Source organism: Neophocaena asiaeorientalis, unplaced genomic scaffold (assembly GCF_003031525.2).
Source record: "Neophocaena asiaeorientalis asiaeorientalis breed wild unplaced genomic scaffold, Neophocaena_asiaeorientalis_V1.1 scaffold373, whole genome shotgun sequence".
Lineage (NCBI taxonomy): Eukaryota > Metazoa > Chordata > Mammalia > Artiodactyla > Phocoenidae > Neophocaena > Neophocaena asiaeorientalis.
In genome coordinates this window covers 351,796-369,301 of record NW_020172993.1, presented here as the reverse complement: position 1 = coordinate 369,301, position 17,506 = coordinate 351,796, and the positions used below count along the sequence as shown (strand labels likewise).

The window sequence follows — 17,506 nt, the reverse complement described above, 5'->3', positions numbered from 1 at the left end:
TGCCAGAGTTTATAGCCTTGGGCACCTCTTCATGACTCACTCCTTACAAATGTAAATGCACGAGCCAGTGCGCCCGTAGGTCCCAACCCGCCTCCTCGCCTGCGATCCGAGCACCTCCCGCCCCTGCCCTGCGCACCGCTTGGGACGCGCACCCTGCGGCCGCCCCGCAGCTCTGCGCAGGGAACGTTTAGTGCCACAGCCCCGCCGCGTCCACAGATGAGGCCTTAAAACAAAAGAGGCGCCGGGGGAGGGTTGGACCTGGCCCTCACCCCCTCCCCGCCAAGTCGGGGCCGCCCGCCCCCTCCGCCTCGGCTCCCCGTGTGCGCATGAGCAGAGGCGCCACCCTCGGTTCCTCCCAGGGCGAAACTTTCTAATTCCCTTCTTTGGGCTCCGGGGCTGCCAGGAGCCGGGAGAGCGCTCGCCCCGCTGGGTGAGGAGAACAAAGTGGCGGCGCGATTTTTCCCTCCCCATCCCCCCGCTTCCGTGGGAGCGGCAGGAAATGCGAGGGCCCCTCTCTTCTCCCTGAATATTTGCCTTTTTTTTTTCTCTCCCCCTCTCCAGAAAGGAAGACGGCGGAAAAGAGCCGGCGGCTCGGCGGCCGTGTCCTCCCCTCCTCTGCTGTGTCCCCTCGGCTGCAGGGACTGGCCATGGGGCGGCTCCAGATGTTCGCATTCAGTTTCTTAGGTAATTCCGAGGAAACGGTGGGGGAAGGGCGTGGGCTTGGACGCGGGGAAAGAATAAACCAAGCTGTTGGTCCCAGCTTCGGGGGAGCCTGGGGGATCGAGAGAGGGGCCTGGTGGAAATTCTGCGCTGGGATTAAGCGCCCGCGCCCTGGGTGGTAGCCGGGGACGGCGTGCGAGGATCGCAGGCGACTGCATCGCGGGGGGCTGTGCCAGAGCTCCGGGTGCTCCCGCGGCTGCCTCTCTGGGCTTGGCATCTCCGGCCCTTTCTCGGTGGGTGTCTCCGTCGCTGGGGTCAGGCTTCATGGGGTGGAGGGCTCGCCATAAGCCCGTTTTCCGGGAAAGTGCCCCGAGCTGAGCGCAGGCTTCGTTCTGGGAACAGATTGGGGCCATGTGGCTTTAATTAAGCATCGCTGTTTGCCCCCGGATGGCGCCAGAAACAGCTGGACCGGTAGCGTCCCCGGAATGACGAATTGTTGAAGCCAATCCAAAGCCGCAGGGACTGTCCACCGGCCCCTCGCTCGGGAGAGTGGCGTCCCCCGCGGGCACCACCAACCCCGTCGCCCGGCGAAGCACCCGCGTCCTCCGAGCGTGCATGCACACACACTCACGCGCCCGCACTCTCAGATTTCCGCGCACACACACGCGCTGTCACGCCGAGGATATCCAGGCTGCCGCGTGCACGCGGGTTCGCAGACACACACGTGCGCGAGTACGGGTGTGCGGCGTTTGGCCACCTGCCTGCCTGCGCCCAGGTCCAGGCGTGTCGAAGTGCCCGGAGCTGCTTTCCGGGCAGATTAGGGTGGGCGCGAGTGTAGGTGGGTTTTCTGGGAGTGATGCTCTCGGCTGCTGGACAAACTTGACGTCTCTGTTTCTGAATCCTCTCCACGTCCTGCCTTCCCGGCCTCGATCATCTCCCCATTGTGTCTCTTTTCTGTGTATCCTGCTTTTTTTCTGAATCTACTCTCTCCCCGCCCCTGCTTATTCCCTTTGCTGGGGCCCGCTCCCTGCTTTTGCCCTACCCTGTCGCCTGACCCTTCCACAGCCCTGTGCGGAGCCCAAGTGAGTGCTCAAGAACCCGAGTTCAGCTACGGCTGCGCGGAGGGCAGCTGCTACCCGGCCACCGGCGACCTTCTCATCGGCCGAGCCCAGAAGCTCTCCGTGACCTCGACCTGTGGGCTGTACAAACCCGAGCCTTACTGTATCGTCAGCCACCTCCAGGTGAGGAGAGAGATGGCTCCAGGCTCTGCGCGTGCGAGCCTCCTCCAGTCCAGACCGAAGGGGAAGGCCCAGGGGACTCCGCATCCTGCCAGCGATCCAGATAGGAAGCGCCGCAGCCAGGGAGTCCCGGGATTAGGCTGGTAGCTCTCACCCTTTTGCACTGTGGTGGCTCACAGTTTGCACAGTTGCATCCGCCAAACATTTCCTGCCGAGGCCACAGTCAGTGTGGAAAGGCAGGGCTGCAGACAGATCTGGTGGCCCCTGCCCCCAAGCCCTGACCTCTAAAAGACCCGGGCGTCTAAAAGACCCGTGTCTTTTTTTTTGTTGGTTGGTTTGGTTTGTTTTTTAATCCTTTTCTCTTTGGAAATGTATATAAAAGGTGGTTTAACCTCTTCTTTTTTATATACTGAGTGGTGATCTTGGGCTTTTCCCAAATCTTTCACTTGGATAAAGAGTATTCCAGCACTGACAGACACCTTGCAAGGTCACTCCGTCATGGAGAAAAACACTCCAATGTTTTTGTCTCCTCATTTGGTGCTGTTCCCATCTACTTCCATTAGATAGGAAAATCAGATGCTTGCTTTTTCAGAATGCCCTGGTTGCCATGGTACCTGATAGAGGAGGACCAAAATGAAATTTCCGAGTGTCATCGGTTTCTAAAAGTAGACCCAGATCCTAGCTTTCAAAGGTCACGTTTTTAATAAAACTAATTTTAAAAGAAGGCACAGGGCTTCCCTGGTGGCGCAGTGGTTGAGAGTCTGCCTGCCGATGCGGGGGGACACGGGTTCGCGCCCCGGTCCGGGAAGATCCCACATGCCGCAGACTGGCTGGGGCCGTGAGCCATGGCCGCTGAGCCTGCACTCCGCGATGGGAGAGGCCACAACAGTGAGAGGCCGGTGTACCGCCAAAAACAACAACAACAACAACAAAAAAAGGCACAAAGCATAAACCACCCAGAATCAAAATCCCTTTCCTTGATTTTGAGAAGGGAGGCAGGTATCTCTGGCCTCTAAAGCCAGCATAAGGGTTAATCTCCTGCGCAGGGCAAGTGCCAAGCCACTTGTTCGAAACTTGGTCACTGCACCCACCTGCAGATCTGCCCTTCAGGAGTGGGACAGGATACCGTGTGGTTTGCAGGCAGATGCCTTCAAATGGAGTCACGTTTACAAAGCAGGAGGAGAGCCCATTCTGGAGACCTGATAAATTAAACCAAAGGAATGTGGTAAAGTGGATTCCACTTACTTGCTTCCAGGTTTATACGGAGATGTCTAGACTGCTTCCTCCTGATTAGAAGGGAGGCTGTAATTAAACTTTTTTTAAGTTCTGGTAATTGTTCTCCAGTATTAGTTTCCTTGGCTACAAGTTACTGAAGGCAGTTGATGTTACCTTTTCTAATATTAGCATGTAAATTTTACCTAAAATATTAGGCTAACATTTACCTCCGAGGCCAGGACATCCTATAAATGAATCACCAGATCCTGAAACCAGCTTTGACCAGAAGGAGAATTGGATTATTTGCCTTAAGAGCAAGTAGAGCCAGACTCTCTGGTTTATGTCATTAGCCATGAAATTGTGGAGGACTCTTCACAGATATTAGAGCCTAAAGAAAGGCACTGGGTGTGTACTTCTCTCAGACGTTGAAAAGGTGAAAAATTGCGGCAGGAAGTTTAAGTATTCTGTCCAGGGTCCCATTGTATTCCTGACTTCTAGTTGGTACATCTTGCCAGTCTCTAAATCCTTTTGGGAGGAGGGTGATAAGTAATAGCTAAATAAATACAAACATAAAAAGTGCAGTCAGTTGATACTGTCCTTATAAGAATACCACCCTTGCTTAAATGTTGTTTGTAAGATGTGTGTGGGTCTCTGTAGATTTCCATCTCGGTGTCACTTTCAGACCTAAGAGTAATATGCATTTCAGAAAATCTTAGAGAGCAAAGCGTTATGTGGAAAAGGGAACTTTAAGTGATGCTGTTTATAATTCACAGTGATGCAGTGCAATGAGGGCTGTTTTGGCTGTGACCCCCATTTTAGGGAAAAGGAAGGTGAGAAGAGAGAAGTTCAAAGCTACTCTAAAACGTAAAGTATATTTTTAGTTCGGGTCCAATTTGGCGTTCTTTGAATTGGTCCCAGTTTTCAGTGCTCCCAACATGAGAGTCTGGTGTCCTCTTCCTGGATATTCTGAGCAGTTTGTAGGCTAGCCTGCTCGCTGCCACTGCGAATTCACTGCTGGGGCAGAGGAGAAGCTAAGAAATCTTTATCTGTAGTTCCCAAAGCTGCTTAAATACGTCTGCCTAATAACTGGTTTCTGCTTTATATAGGTTTTTGAAAATCAGGCCACTTGAACTGTTCTCTTTTTATTTTCAGTTTCCTTTATGTCAGCAAAAATTCTCTAAAAGCTCCTCTGCAGTTTGCTTCAAGAGTAAACTTCTCCAGCTATTGACTGAGATTTAGACTTAAGCCTAGAACTTTCATTTTGATTAAATTAATAGCTTGTGGAAACAATGCCGCCTTCTACTTTTAACCTTGAAGTTGCAAGGGAAGAGGAAAATTTCAGGAGTATTTCACACTCAGTTAAGTTAAAAAGTGAAAGACGTATGACAGGTCATTTAAGTAATTTTGGCACATGCATTTTTCTTGAAGCAAGTAGGTTGGGTTTTTGTCTTGTGGGCTTGATTTTGGTGTGTGTGTGTGTGCGTGTGTGCGCGCGCGCACGCGATTGCTTCCTAGACTCATAGAACTGACTTTGCTTTCAGGAGGACAAAAAATGCTTCATATGCAATTCACAAGATCCTTATCATGAAACCCTGAACCCTGACAGTCATCTCATTGAAAACGTGGTCACGACATTTGCTCCAAACCGTCTTAAGATCTGGTGGCAATCCGAAAATGGTACGTGGTTGGTATGGGGATAAGTTCCAAGGAGTGTGACTGGTCACCTGGAAGGGGTTTACGGACTACTGGGTGTTTGTAATTACGATTGGTTTCTCTATCCTGGAATTATGGCCTTTGACAGATTTACTGCCTGAAGCACTAACTTCTCTTGGTAAAATCCGATCCTTCTTCCTGAAGTATGCACTTCCTATAAGAAAGAAGTCTTTCATGCGAGACCAAAGGAGTATTTCATGGTCTTCATACTGAGGGGGCCTTGGGGAGCGTGGGCATGGGCCGGGGGCAGTCTGGGGAGGGCGTGGGAAGGCCCTGCATCATCTCAGGCCCTTATTCCTCCACAAAACAGCATTTTTGATTTTCATCAACCCCAAAGGAAAGGGCAGAATCAACGCCCACCATCTTCTTTCCATCTAGAGAACATTTAATCGTAGTACTCTGAGTATACATTAGGTGTAGTTTTTCAGACTCAACGTGGATAATGACCCCAAGTCAGCTTTTCCAGTGAGTGTGTGAATCCCATCGTTTTTCCTTTCTTTGCCTCTTGGGTTTTGGTTTAATAAATTCATCAAATATGATGTTACTGTTGCGGTACAACTAAGCCCAAATCAGTTTTGCATTTGTTTCAAACTTGAATTCTGAAATTTGAGGGTTAAAGGTAGAGTTAATGTTTGGCATTAACAATGTTACCATTAGATCTTTTGTTTTTAATTAATTTATTTTTGGCTGTGTTGGGTCTGTGTCGCTGCGCGTGACCTTTCTCTAGTTGGAACAAGCGGGGGCTACTCTTCATTGCGGTGTGCAGGCTTCTTATTGCAGTGGCTTCTCTTTTTGTGGAGCACGGGCTCTAGGTGTGCGGGCCTCAGTACTTGCGGCATGTGGGCTCAGTAGTTGCGGCTCGAGGGCTCTAGAGCGCAGGCTCAGTAGTTGTGGCACACGGGCTTAGCTGCTCTGTGGCATGTGGGATCTTCCCAGGCCAGGAATCGAACCCATGTCCCCTGCATTTGCAGGCGGATTCTTAACCACTGCGCCACCAGGGAAGTCCCGACCATTAGATCTTTTTTTACAAAACATTTATGAGAAAGGACTCTCAAAGAAGTGAATCTAAGCCTGGGCAGAGAAAGCCTGGGACTTCTGAAACCATATAGGGCTTATGACAAATGTGGGACGTTTCTGACTGTCCGCGTTTTTCCAGTGAGACCAAAAGACAATTAGAAGAAGGATGCCTCAACAACAGTATCAAGTCGATAGACAGTAAAATAGTTCATCACGTGCTATTGTTCTAGAGGAGGGTTTTTCTTGGTTACATCAGGACTTAATCAGTCTCTACAACTTTGAGTTTGTGGGACAAAAGAGGCCAAATGCCAGAAAGAAGGGATTTTCAAATAGAGGGGTTTGAGGGCGCTGTCACTCTGTCACAGGAGATCACACAGATGAGATTAGATGGATGGAACTTATTTTAGAAAGTCAGACTGCATGTTACTGTCCCCTCTCATCTCTCTGCTGTCTGATAGGTCACAAGTGCAGAGTTTGTTTAGGAATGTGATTTTATCTATTTATGTTTTGTCCAAGATGAGCTTTACGTGACGTGACGTGTTAAATTTTCAGTGCTCAGGCCCAGAAACAGTCTTGGAATGTGCAGCTACTTTTAACTTACCTCTCATGATGCTTTACTCCTAGGTCCGACAGAAATCAAGTACACCATAGAAGAATGATCTCATTTCTTTTCTCCGTGGATTTTTCTTCCCATATTTAAAAAAAAAAAAAACCCTGCAGTGCTTTATCAGGTTAGGAATCTAAAATGGAATGCGCTTTTCAAGCCCACATTGCCGGATACGTTCTTATGTTACAGAACTGGTCCTAGTCTTGCTTGTACTTTACGCTATTTCGTTATCTCTTCATTTTAAACAAATAGTGCAGGTTTTTAAAAGCCTGGGAAAGGAGAGACAGATAGTTGCTTAGCTAACCTTGTCGTGGAGAGTAGGTTTGTAGTACAGTTTCTTTCTAATAAGTTAGATAAGGTTAGTTAGCACGGCTATGTTTTTCTTTAACATTCCAACTAACTCATATCCGTTCCAGTGACCACTTCCCCCCCACCCCCATCCCCAATTGACTTGGCAGTTGTCCAGTGGGAGAGTTTATTTCAAAAGTCCTACTGATTTCCCGAAAATATACCAGCCTGTGACATCATTCATCCCGACACATTCCTGTCTTCCTGCATTTAAGACTTCTTTTGCTTCAGAAGATGGACCCCCAAAAGCTCTCTGGAGCACAGGAAATGTGGAAAGGTCTCCTTCACTAAACAGGCAGGCTTGAGGGCCCAAGGGATTGGGGAGGAGGTGCTTTCTGTCCCTGGAATTCCAGTGGATTGACCCCCAGGGCATAGTGCAGAGGCTCATTTGTTTGTTCAGGCTTTCCCCTGAAAGGGAAGATGTTAGTATTTGTTCTGGGCCAGTTTATTTATTTGACCCATTCTTTGTCTCTTTGGCATTGTTTCTCAGTTGTGGAAATGCACCCAAAGGCTTCTCCATCAGGGATAGGTTTTTCTAAATTGGAGTGTAACTCAGAAAACGTGGTGGACTCCTATTTGTTTTCTTTGCTGCTGCACAGAACAAAAGGAATATGTTTGTGTGGACTGGAAGAGGATTGTGTTCCTGGGCTTCAGACAGCAAAGCTGAACCCCTGCTGTGCACGGGAAGTGCCCCCTCTTGTTTCGCCTTTGAGAGAGACCCTTGGCTTAGTGGGTTGGGAAGACTTTTCATTTTTTTCCTAAGCAAAAGATGTCTTTCTTGACAGCAACTAAAGGCTGTCATTCTGACATTCTGCCAGATGTCTTGTTCCAGGGAACACATTCAATACGTTGAACTCCAGACTGATTGATGAACAACTGAAGAATCATTCTGAGATGTGCTCCATCACCTGAATCAAGCCAGGGTTTTATCATTATTTATCTTATCTTCAGCTTAAGATGGACCGCAGAGAGAACTCCTATGCGGAGCCTAAGGACACTTGAAGAGAATTGTCTCAGTTGTTCACAGATGTTCCCGTTTACCTTGCTGTTTCCTTTTGTCTTTTCAAAAAAATCTCCTATAGGCGTGGAAAATGTAACCATCCAACTGGATTTGGAAGCAGAATTCCATTTCACTCATCTCATCATGACCTTCAAGGTAAGGTCTAACTCTCACAAATTCCCCTTTCAAAATGGATGGCTGTTGCGGGTTGGCCTCAGTGGGAACCTAAACATTATTGTTGCTATAAATTGGGATAATTGAACAGCTTTTCAACATGGGCATGAAGAACTATGCTTAACAGATACTCTCTCTTCATGGCAGTAAGTAGAGAAGAGCCACTGTTCTAAGATGATTTGACTGTAAACTTTTAATTAGATATCCGTTTATTTCCCCATGGAGACAGGCAGCTTTGACCTGCTCCCAAATCATAATAAGACATCTGGAGAGTCAGTCCCTGCTCCCTTGGGTTGATGTTTTAATGCTGACTTCGGTAACTGAAAAGGAAGTGTATTATCTTTGGTTTTCAAAGTTTTGCAAAATATGTGGGAACGGTTTTTGAGTTCCTTAAGAAATGTGCTTGCCTTCTTCAACGTGGATTTTTCCCATCCTTTTTCTTTGAGAGATGTAAAATGACTCCAGGACTAGGGAATGTCTGTGTACAAAGTCCCTTTGTTTCTTCTTAAGCAGCTGCCTGGAAATGACAGGCTTCACATGGCTTAAAGTACATGTTGGTGCACACAAAACCTATAATTTACTTATTGCTTCTCAGATTAAAATCACTTTTGAATCGTTTTCAGTTGGGGGCCTTATCTACACCTTCTCAGGTTTGGAAAAGGTGCCAAGGGTAGGTTTACAGTGTGGGCGGGTAGCCATGAAAGTCTTGCTTGTGTCCTCTGCCTAAGCCTGGGCGGCCAAGGGCCAGGGGTGGGCGTGGAAGTCACAGCATGACTAGGAGGGATGCTGGGCTGCTGGTCCCCAGGCCTGAGCTCTTCATCCCCTTGCTCCTCCACGGGAACCTGCTGTTGCTGGTTGGGGTGGGCGGGAGGAAGGTTTACACGGTGGCACCGGGTCTCGCGAGGGATTAGGGAGGACTTTTCCTAAACCACGCCTTGTCCCTTCATTGGCCATATGCTCAACCTGGCAGTTAGAAGTGAGACTCAGCTTCGGATGTTGCCTTCACGTTATGGGACACCTAAAAATACTCAGAATCGTCTTTATGAATGTTTATGGTCCTATCTTTTACTTTGTTCATTTTCTCCTTTTAAAAGGTAAAACTACCTTTTATGGGTAGTTCGTTTATATCCAAAAGTCGGGTGGGCACATATCCTGTAGTTGAATACTCATTCAAGTGAGCACAGTGGGCCAAAGATGAAATTCTGTGCAGAAGTGCTGAAAGTCAAACAGAGGAGGTGGTGATTAAACTGAGACCTAAAGAATGGGTACAAGTTGGCACAACTCATCCTTTGGGCCCCTAGTTCACGTGTGAAAAGCAACATCTACAGGATTGCACAGATTTGGGTGTGACTCCCCATTTCTGTCCCTTACTGGCGTGTGGCCAGAGCTTCTCCTTCCTCTTTGGTAAAATGGGAAGAAAAATAACGCCTGCATCATAGGGATGATCTTACCACCCTGGCGTGTAGTGGGAGCCTGATTGCTTTTATATATGCTGATGCTTGGCATGTAGTAATTGCTTTACAAATACGGCCTAAATAAGTGGATAAATGAATTCAGTCATCTTCTGTTTGTAAGAAACTGCCTTAGATTTTAAAGATAGCATGTTCCTGCTCTGCGCTGTCCGGAAGCTCCAGTCTTCTAGGGGAAAAATACGTACTTGCGAATAACTTACAATGCAAGGTAGGATGTGCTCACTGCTATAGCAGAAGTTCGGATAAAGTACGTGGGCAGGGAGGAGAGTGAGATTCATTTTTGCCCGGGATAAAGGAGAAAGCTTTACGAGGAGGGGACTGAGACTGCACTTGACCTGGGCCAGGAAGAGTAAGCGTGACTTCAGGGAGAGCAGGTAGAAGAAAAACCCTTCTTGGCAGTGTGAGAGCAAAGCTCTAGTGGTGGGACAGTTCGGGCAGAGTTTGTTCAACACTATATAGACGTGCCTTGAACTTGGGCTAGTGAAGGGAGGAGCGGGAAGTAAGGTTACATCCTTGCTGAGGGGTGTGAACTTTATAGAAAATGGGGAGCCATCGACAGGAAATGAGACCTGTGTTTCAGGAAGGGAGCCAAGAGGAAATTCAGAGGAGGGCCTGGGGCATGGAGACGAGAGGGCACAGAGGCAGGGGGCTCTCAAGGTCAGCGGTAAGGGGGAGCTGGAACTGACTTAGGCAGGGGTGGTGTTAACGCAAAGGCTGCCTGTGGCTCTCAAGTAGGAGGAAGCCTCCTGCTGCAACCCGGAGTCCTGGCAGTGTGACTTGGAGAGCTTTTCCCAGTCCCACGTCGCCCCTTGCTGCCCTCTCTGCTACCCTCTGCTACTGTTGCCTTGGAGAGTCATTGCCGAGAGGAGAGCCCTTGTTTTCTAAGGGAGTCAGTTGGACCCTTTAGAATCAAAGACTCAGCCATGAATTGGAGAAGGAGTAGAAGCAGAACAGCAGAAGGCAGGGATGAATCAAAAATTACTGAGATGTCCAAGCTGGGGAACTAGGAGGGTGGTGATACCATTGAGTGGTGAGGACAGGAAGGGGTCGAGGATGAAGCGTGTGTTTATTCCTTTTTTTTTTTAATTTATTTTATTGAAGTATAGTTGGTTTACAATGTTCTGGTAAGTTCTGCTGTATAGCAAAGTGATTCCATTATGAAAACGAATGTATATATATATTATTTTCCATTATGGTTTATCACAGGATATTGAATATACTTCCCTGTGCTGTACAGTAGGACCTTGTTGTTTATCCATTCTGTATATAATAGTTTGCATCTACTAATCCCAAACTCCCAGTCCATCCCAACCCCCTCCCCCTTGGCAGTTACAAGTCTGTCCTCTACGTCTGTGAGTCTGTTTCTGTTTCATAGATATAAGTTCATTTGTGTCGTATTTTAGATTCCACATAATAGGTGATAGTATATGGTATTTGTCTTTCTGTTTCTGACTTAGTGTGATAATCTCTAGGTCCCTCTGTGCTGTTGCAAATGGCATTATTTCATTCATTTTTATGGCTGAGTAGTATTCCATTTACATATATACCACATCTTCTTTATCCGTTCATCTGTTGATGGACATTGAGGTTGCTTCCACGTCTTGGCTTTTGTGAATAGTGCTGTTATGAACACAGGGGTGCATGTATCTTTGAATTATAGTTTTGTCTGGGTGTATGCCCAGGAGTGGGATTGCTGGATCATATGAGAGTGTGTTTGTTCTAACTCGTGTTTGCGTGGACATGGCTGTTTACTAAGTGGATTAGATTTTCTTAGAGTAGCAAAACCCAGTTAGCATATCCACAGTCTGTTTTTGTTCATAGCCAAAGGTTTCCAAACTCACAGCTCTTTCGTTTAGTATAAATTCAGAGGCAGCTATGCAGCAGTGTGAGGCCTGAGAAGGTCAGTGACTCAGCAATGAACATGGAAAGGCTTCCCTTCTGTAGGTAAAATGTGTTGTCCCAGTTTCCAGCAGTTTCCTAACTTCACAGAAAATTGGATAACTCGTCAATGGCCTTTTGGGACTCAGAAGGTCCCAGAAGGGAGAGAGAAGGAAGTATAACCAGGACTGGCTATAAGGCTTTTCCTCTCTGCTGTCTTGTGCCACAAAGACATCAGGCTAGTCTCTCTCCAGAGTGTTGGCACCCACGACGCAGGTCCCCTGGGGAGTTTGCCTTGGTACAGTTATTGGGTTTTTCCCCCCTTTGTTTAAAATTTTATGTGGGATCTTCCCAGACCGGGGCACGAACCCATGTCCCCTGCATCAGCAGGCGGACTCTCAACCACTGCGCCACCAGGGAAGCCCTCCCCCCTTTGTTTAAAATTTTTAGTCTAATACTCTCTTGGGTTTAATAAAGTATCATTTTCTCATATTTCTGAATAGGTTAAAAAAAAAACCTGAGCAACTAGTAAATGTATAAGTCAAGGAATCTGTCGAAATGTGACTTTCCATTTCCTTACCCTTGTCTCCTTTTATCCGTGAGAAATACCATCAGGATTATTAGAATTCTTGTCTTTTTCCTCCTTCCTCTCTGACATCCATTTTTCAGGCTTCTATTACACCATTAGCCAGTGAGGCAAAAAAGATCTTCATTCAGCCTGGATTTGAAAGGGCTTCAATCAGTCAGGACTGAAATCTCTCTGCCAATACCTGGCGAGTTAACTAATGTCCCTGAGCCTCGATTTCCTCATCTGTCAGACAGATGTGTTGTTAAGGTATATTAGTTTGCCAGGGCTGCCATAACACAGTAGCACAGACTGGGCGGCTTGAACAACAGAAATGTATTTTCTGGGGTTCTCAAGGGACAAAGTTTGAGATCAAGGTGTCGGCAGAGTTGGTTTCTTCTGTGGCCTCTTTCTCCCCTTGACTTTTAGATGACTGTCTTCTCCTTGTGTCTTCACCTGGTCTTCTGCCTGGACCTGTCTGTGTCCTGATGTCTTCTTCTCAGAAGGACACCAGTCATATGTGATTAGGGTCCACTCCAGTGGCCTCACTTTACTTTAATTACCCCTTTAAAGACCCTATCTCCAAATACAGTTATAGTCTGAGGTACTAGGGATTAGGTCTTGAACATCAGAATTTGGGAAGGACACAGTTCAGCCCGTAATGGAAGGTTAAATGAAATAATGTGATTAAAGTTCCCAGCACCCCTCTCTTGTCTTCTACTAGCGCTTTGTTGATGTTGGAGCACTGACCTGGCTCTCTTTTATCTTGTCCTTTTCTTTTTGAGGGGAAATTAAATATTTGGAGGTTTCAAATACTGTATGTATATAGTGCCTCCCAAATCCATGTTTCAAGTTCCATTCTCATAGCTGAGTCCAAGACCACTGTTTCCGGTTGTCCAGTGGGCGTCTCGATTCTGAGACCTTGCATGTAACTCGACCCAAACTACATGCCTTTGCTTCTCTTCTGTATCTGTTAGTAGTAGCACACACGCCCACCTGCCTAAGCTCAGGGGTTCCTGTTTCTTTCTTCTCCCTCCCTTTCCACTGGAATCAAACTGATCACCAAGTGCAATTCGGCGTATTTTACTTCCAGTAAATTTTCAGAGCAGTCAATCCCATCCCTTTATCACAGTCCACACGGTAATGCTTGAGTTAACACCTTCATCTTTTTTCTGTTCACTTGGTTCCCTGGTCTCTTGTTTTGTCCATGTCCAGTAACTGCTGGAGTTGCTTTTCTGAAGTGCAATCTAAGCATTTCATTGTTGACTTAAATGTTTCAGTATTCCCCTTCATTGCATAAAGATAAAGTAAACCCCTTAGCATGGCAACAAATTCCTTCCCAAGCAACCCCTCCTGCCACCTGTAACCACCTCTACCCGCTGTCCGGAAAACACCCAGTTACTGTTTTAAGATAAGTTTGATGCCATCTTCTCTCTGAAGCATTCCCTAGGTGTGCGTGTGCGTGTGCGTGTGTGCACGCGTGTGTGCTCCAGGTGTACTCAGTAATGTTTCCGAGGTTCATCCATGTTGTAGGAAGTATCGGAATTTCATTCTTTTTTATTGCCCAGTGATAGTCCATTGCATGTATATATCACCTTTTGTGTGTCTGTTTATCCACTGATGGACACTTGAGTGGTTTCTGCTTGTTGGCGATTGTGAGTGAGCTGCTCTGACGTGTACACATTTAGTTCTCCATTATAACTTTTGTTGATTTCTATTATAATAGATTTTTTTAAACTAAGTAACTAGTTTGTTTTTTAAAAAAAATTTTAAGTGACTAATTTTGTTCTTCTGTGTTTTCCTCATCAATACTTCAATAAGAATATTTATCGAGTACCCATTATATAGCAGGAACTGTTCCTAGAGTTGGGAATTACGGCCATCAATAAGACAGGACTCACGGGGGGGAAGGGACAAAATAAAAACAAAGAAACCTTCATTGTGGTGCACTACAGATGAGGATTAGTATCCGAAGGGGTTGATATTTTCCATTGATTGTGGGAAAGGTCTGGCTGTTAGTGTATCTCTTCCTTTGCTTTTTTCTGTTTTTGTAACTTTCAAGGTTCACGGACACTGCATGTGCAGGCATAACACCAAGGGCTTAAACTGTGAACAGTGCATGGATTTCTACCATGATTTACCTTGGAGACCCGCCGAAGGTCGAAACAGCAATGCCTGTAAAAGTAAGTCTCAGGCAAAGGGACGTTCTGAATCAATTCAGAGCCCGGTATCCATTTTTGGAGTAGAGATGCTGTAACAGTACACTGGTCTGCAAAAGGAAGAAAAGTTACTACCCTTTTCCCAGCCTCACCCTGATAATCCTAGGAAGCCACTATCCAGTCTATTAAATTAATCAGTTAGTATTTGAGCAGCACCTGTGTGTTTGGCAGATTTAGTAGACGACAGAGATGCCATCCCTGACGTTGTACCTGTTTTTAAGGCAAGATGACCCTGAGCGAACAGTGAATGAAAACAGTCGTGTGATGGATCAGTTAAGCGCAGGGGGGGGTGGGGAGGGGGGAGGTGGAAGGGAGTTCAGATAAGGAGAACACAAAACACAAGGCTCTAAGGGCATTCTCACACCAGGGTTTAATTCATGATTCTGGGCTTTAATTAAACCAACGTATCCAGGGCACGACGACACAGTCCCTCCCTACAGGACGGATAAGGCCAGTATGTAGAGCCCCGTGAGGGCCCCAGTGACAGAAGCTTCGCTGTGAGAAGACAAGGGTCGTTGATGGGGGTTGTTGAGCGTGAGAGAGCGATGGTTAAAGCTGGGTTGGACCAAGAGGACTCCACCGAATGGGCTAGAGGAGGGACAGAATGACCCAAGAGGGCTGGCTGGATGGCTGTTAAGGGTCTGATTAACAGAACCTGGCCCGGTGTGGCGGTGGGAATGATGAGCAAGGGAATCTGGCCTTCATACCACGTTCCTCAAAGCCGGCAGCCCAGACGGGCTTCCCCGGAATATACCGCTAGAAAACCCTCTGGAGGGACGTATTCCCGTCCCACCCTGAGCATGGCCCGAGCGCTTTTCCGTGCAGTGCAGCCTTCCTGTGAGTGAGCCTCCAAGGGGACTTCCCCCAGCACTTTTCAACTTTTTATAGCCCGTTCTCTTCCAAAGAGGGCAAGTGAGGTTATTTCATAAAGGTCACACTCGGAAGGTTTCCAGCATGGCTTAGGATTTAAACTGATGTCGTAAGCAGATGTGTCCTTTTCACCGCCAGTGCCTTCTTGTTAATTGCCATTTCACCTGAACTTCGTCCCCAGTTTCCAAAACGAGCTTCCTTCCCACCAACCCCATCCTCCCCCGGTAAGTAGATTGAAAAGGCTTTTCCTGCCGTCGGTCTTGTCTCGCAGAATGTAACTGCAACGAACATTCCAGCTCTTGCCACTTCGACATGGCGGTCTACTTGGCCACTGGCAACGTCAGCGGAGGGGTGTGTGATGAGTGTCAGCACAACACGATGGGGCGCAACTGCGAGCAGTGCAAACCGTTTTACTACCAGCACCCGGAGAGAGACATCCGGGATCCTAATCTCTGTGAACGTATGTGGGGAGAGGTCACGAGGGGGGACCTGTTTAGGTCAGCTTTCAGCTTGAATAGTCTGGTGGTCACGGTCCTTCTCTTGGGACTCAGACCCAGCCTTATTTTAGCTGCTGTATAGGATGCCGGGGGTAGAATTTACTTAGTAGTCCAGCCTTTTTGAGTCTATTTTTGTGACATTTGGAGGGATGAAGGGAACACGTGTATTTCTACATAAACACACACATTGTGTTACCTCACGCTTCTGATTCTCCTTAGAATGTACCTGTGACCCAGCTGGTTCTCAGAACAAGGGAGTCTGTGACAGTTACACGGATTTTTCTGCCGGTCTCATTGCTGGTCAGTGTCGGTGTAAATTACACGTGGAAGGAGAACATTGTGATATCTGCAAAGAAGGCTTCTATGGTTTAAGCACTGAAGATCCATTTGGTTGTAAATGTAAGTATATGTGTTGAAAAAGTTTGGGAGTTCTCATGTGCATGTAATTCCCATTTTACTTTGCAATTCTTAATCCATTCGACTACTACAGACTCACTTGGTTTGTGTTTCTTTACTTCATTTTATCTTTAATGAAGCTTGTACTTGCAGTCCTCTGGGAACGATTCCTGGCAGGAATCCTTGTGATTCTGAGACTGGTTACTGCTTCTGTAAGCGTCTGGTGACAGGACAGCATTGTGACCAGTGTCTGGTAGGTAAATCGTAATTACATGGGATGGGTGGTTTGTGAGTGTGACATTTCAATAGAGAACGATTTTCACAGTTGTAGGTTCTACCATCACGCTTTTATGTAAATATTAATATTAAAAGACACGAGTAGACCATTCACAAAAGAGGAATTACTAATTTTGACAAGATATTCACCATTGCCGTTAGAGTTGCAGAATAAAACCACAGTGAAGTACCATCTTTACAGACAAAATTAACAAAAGTTTTTTAAAAAAATAGGAATGCTGACTGTTAAGTGAGGACATAGTGAGGGCCAGGTACTCGTGTGCTACTGATGGAAATACAGACTGGTTCATACTTTGTGAAAAGTGTTTTGCAGCTGTGTATCCATAGGCTGTAGAAATGTGCATCCCCTTTGACCCAGTAATCCTACTTCTGGGAATCTATCCTAGTGAAATAATCAGAAAGTTGGACAAAGATGTATTCACCAGAAGACTCATTGCATCTTTTATTAATCATAACAAAAATAACTTGGAAGCAACAGTAGGGAAAATAGTTAAATAAATTTGGGTGTTTCTATGCAGTGTGATATTTGGTTGCCATTGAAAATGATAACATGAGGAAATGCTTATGCTGGTGTAAAAAAAATATATAAAAGAACACAGGATGTAAGTAGTATCTTGACTAGGGAAAAAGTTCAACAAGAAAAACAAAATCTGGAAGGAAATAGACCAAAAAGTTGACTGTAGTGATTATGGGTAGAGTAATTATGAGTGTAATTTGTTAAAATTATATTTTATATCTTTTAAAACATTTTTGTGATGGCTTTCATATTACTGTCTCACTGCCAGAGTAATTCCAGTGAAGAAAATTGGCATGTTTGCTGCTAGCTCATGTTAATTCTTGGATGAAGGCTATTTGCAGGGCAAAGAAACTGCTGTGATCTGGGGTTACCACGTGGGTATGTGCAACCCTCTCTGACCCCAGTGACCCACAGCTTGGGTTCTTTATGCTAGAATACTCCTACTCACACCTATTGTAGGCTTTCTCCTTCCACGGTGCAGATAAACGTTTGGTGGAACGTCCAAAACACGCCATAACTTGTGTCTTGCTGAGTCTATTGTGTAATTACAGGAACCCCCCTTTAGATGTTTAATCTTTTGTTCTGCAGCCAGAGCACTGGGGCTTAAGCAACGACTTGGATGGATGTCGACCTTGTGACTGTGACCTTGGGGGAGCCTTAAACAATAGGTGAGTGGAGCTGCTCTGACACTCTTGCGCTCAGTCACCCCTAGGGTCCTTGCGACCTCTAGGACGAGGGTGACTTTCGGTGTCTCCTAAGAAGATAGGCAGAGTGCATTCACCTTTGCTTTGAATGCCTGATAATCATTTTTACCTGCGCTCTC

At 46.4% G+C, this 17,506-nt stretch overlaps 1 protein-coding gene across 1 annotated transcript in view; it reads left to right on the top strand.

Moving 5' to 3' along the window:
• Nucleotides 1-373: 373 nt before the first annotated feature.
• Nucleotides 374-17,506, top strand: part of LAMB1 (laminin subunit beta 1) — a 63,081-nt gene continuing 45,948 nt past the window's right edge. The window contains exons 1-10 of the mRNA XM_024742237.1: nucleotides 374-430; nucleotides 562-684; nucleotides 1,726-1,901; nucleotides 4,655-4,790; nucleotides 7,881-7,954; nucleotides 13,950-14,070; nucleotides 15,248-15,436; nucleotides 15,693-15,872; nucleotides 16,010-16,122; nucleotides 17,272-17,351. Of these exons, the coding sequence (XP_024598005.1) occupies nucleotides 648-684; nucleotides 1,726-1,901; nucleotides 4,655-4,790; nucleotides 7,881-7,954; nucleotides 13,950-14,070; nucleotides 15,248-15,436; nucleotides 15,693-15,872; nucleotides 16,010-16,122; nucleotides 17,272-17,351 (1,106 nt within the window). The 5' untranslated portion in view covers nucleotides 374-430; nucleotides 562-647. The remainder of the gene's footprint in view (nucleotides 431-561; nucleotides 685-1,725; nucleotides 1,902-4,654; nucleotides 4,791-7,880; nucleotides 7,955-13,949; nucleotides 14,071-15,247; nucleotides 15,437-15,692; nucleotides 15,873-16,009; nucleotides 16,123-17,271; nucleotides 17,352-17,506) is intronic.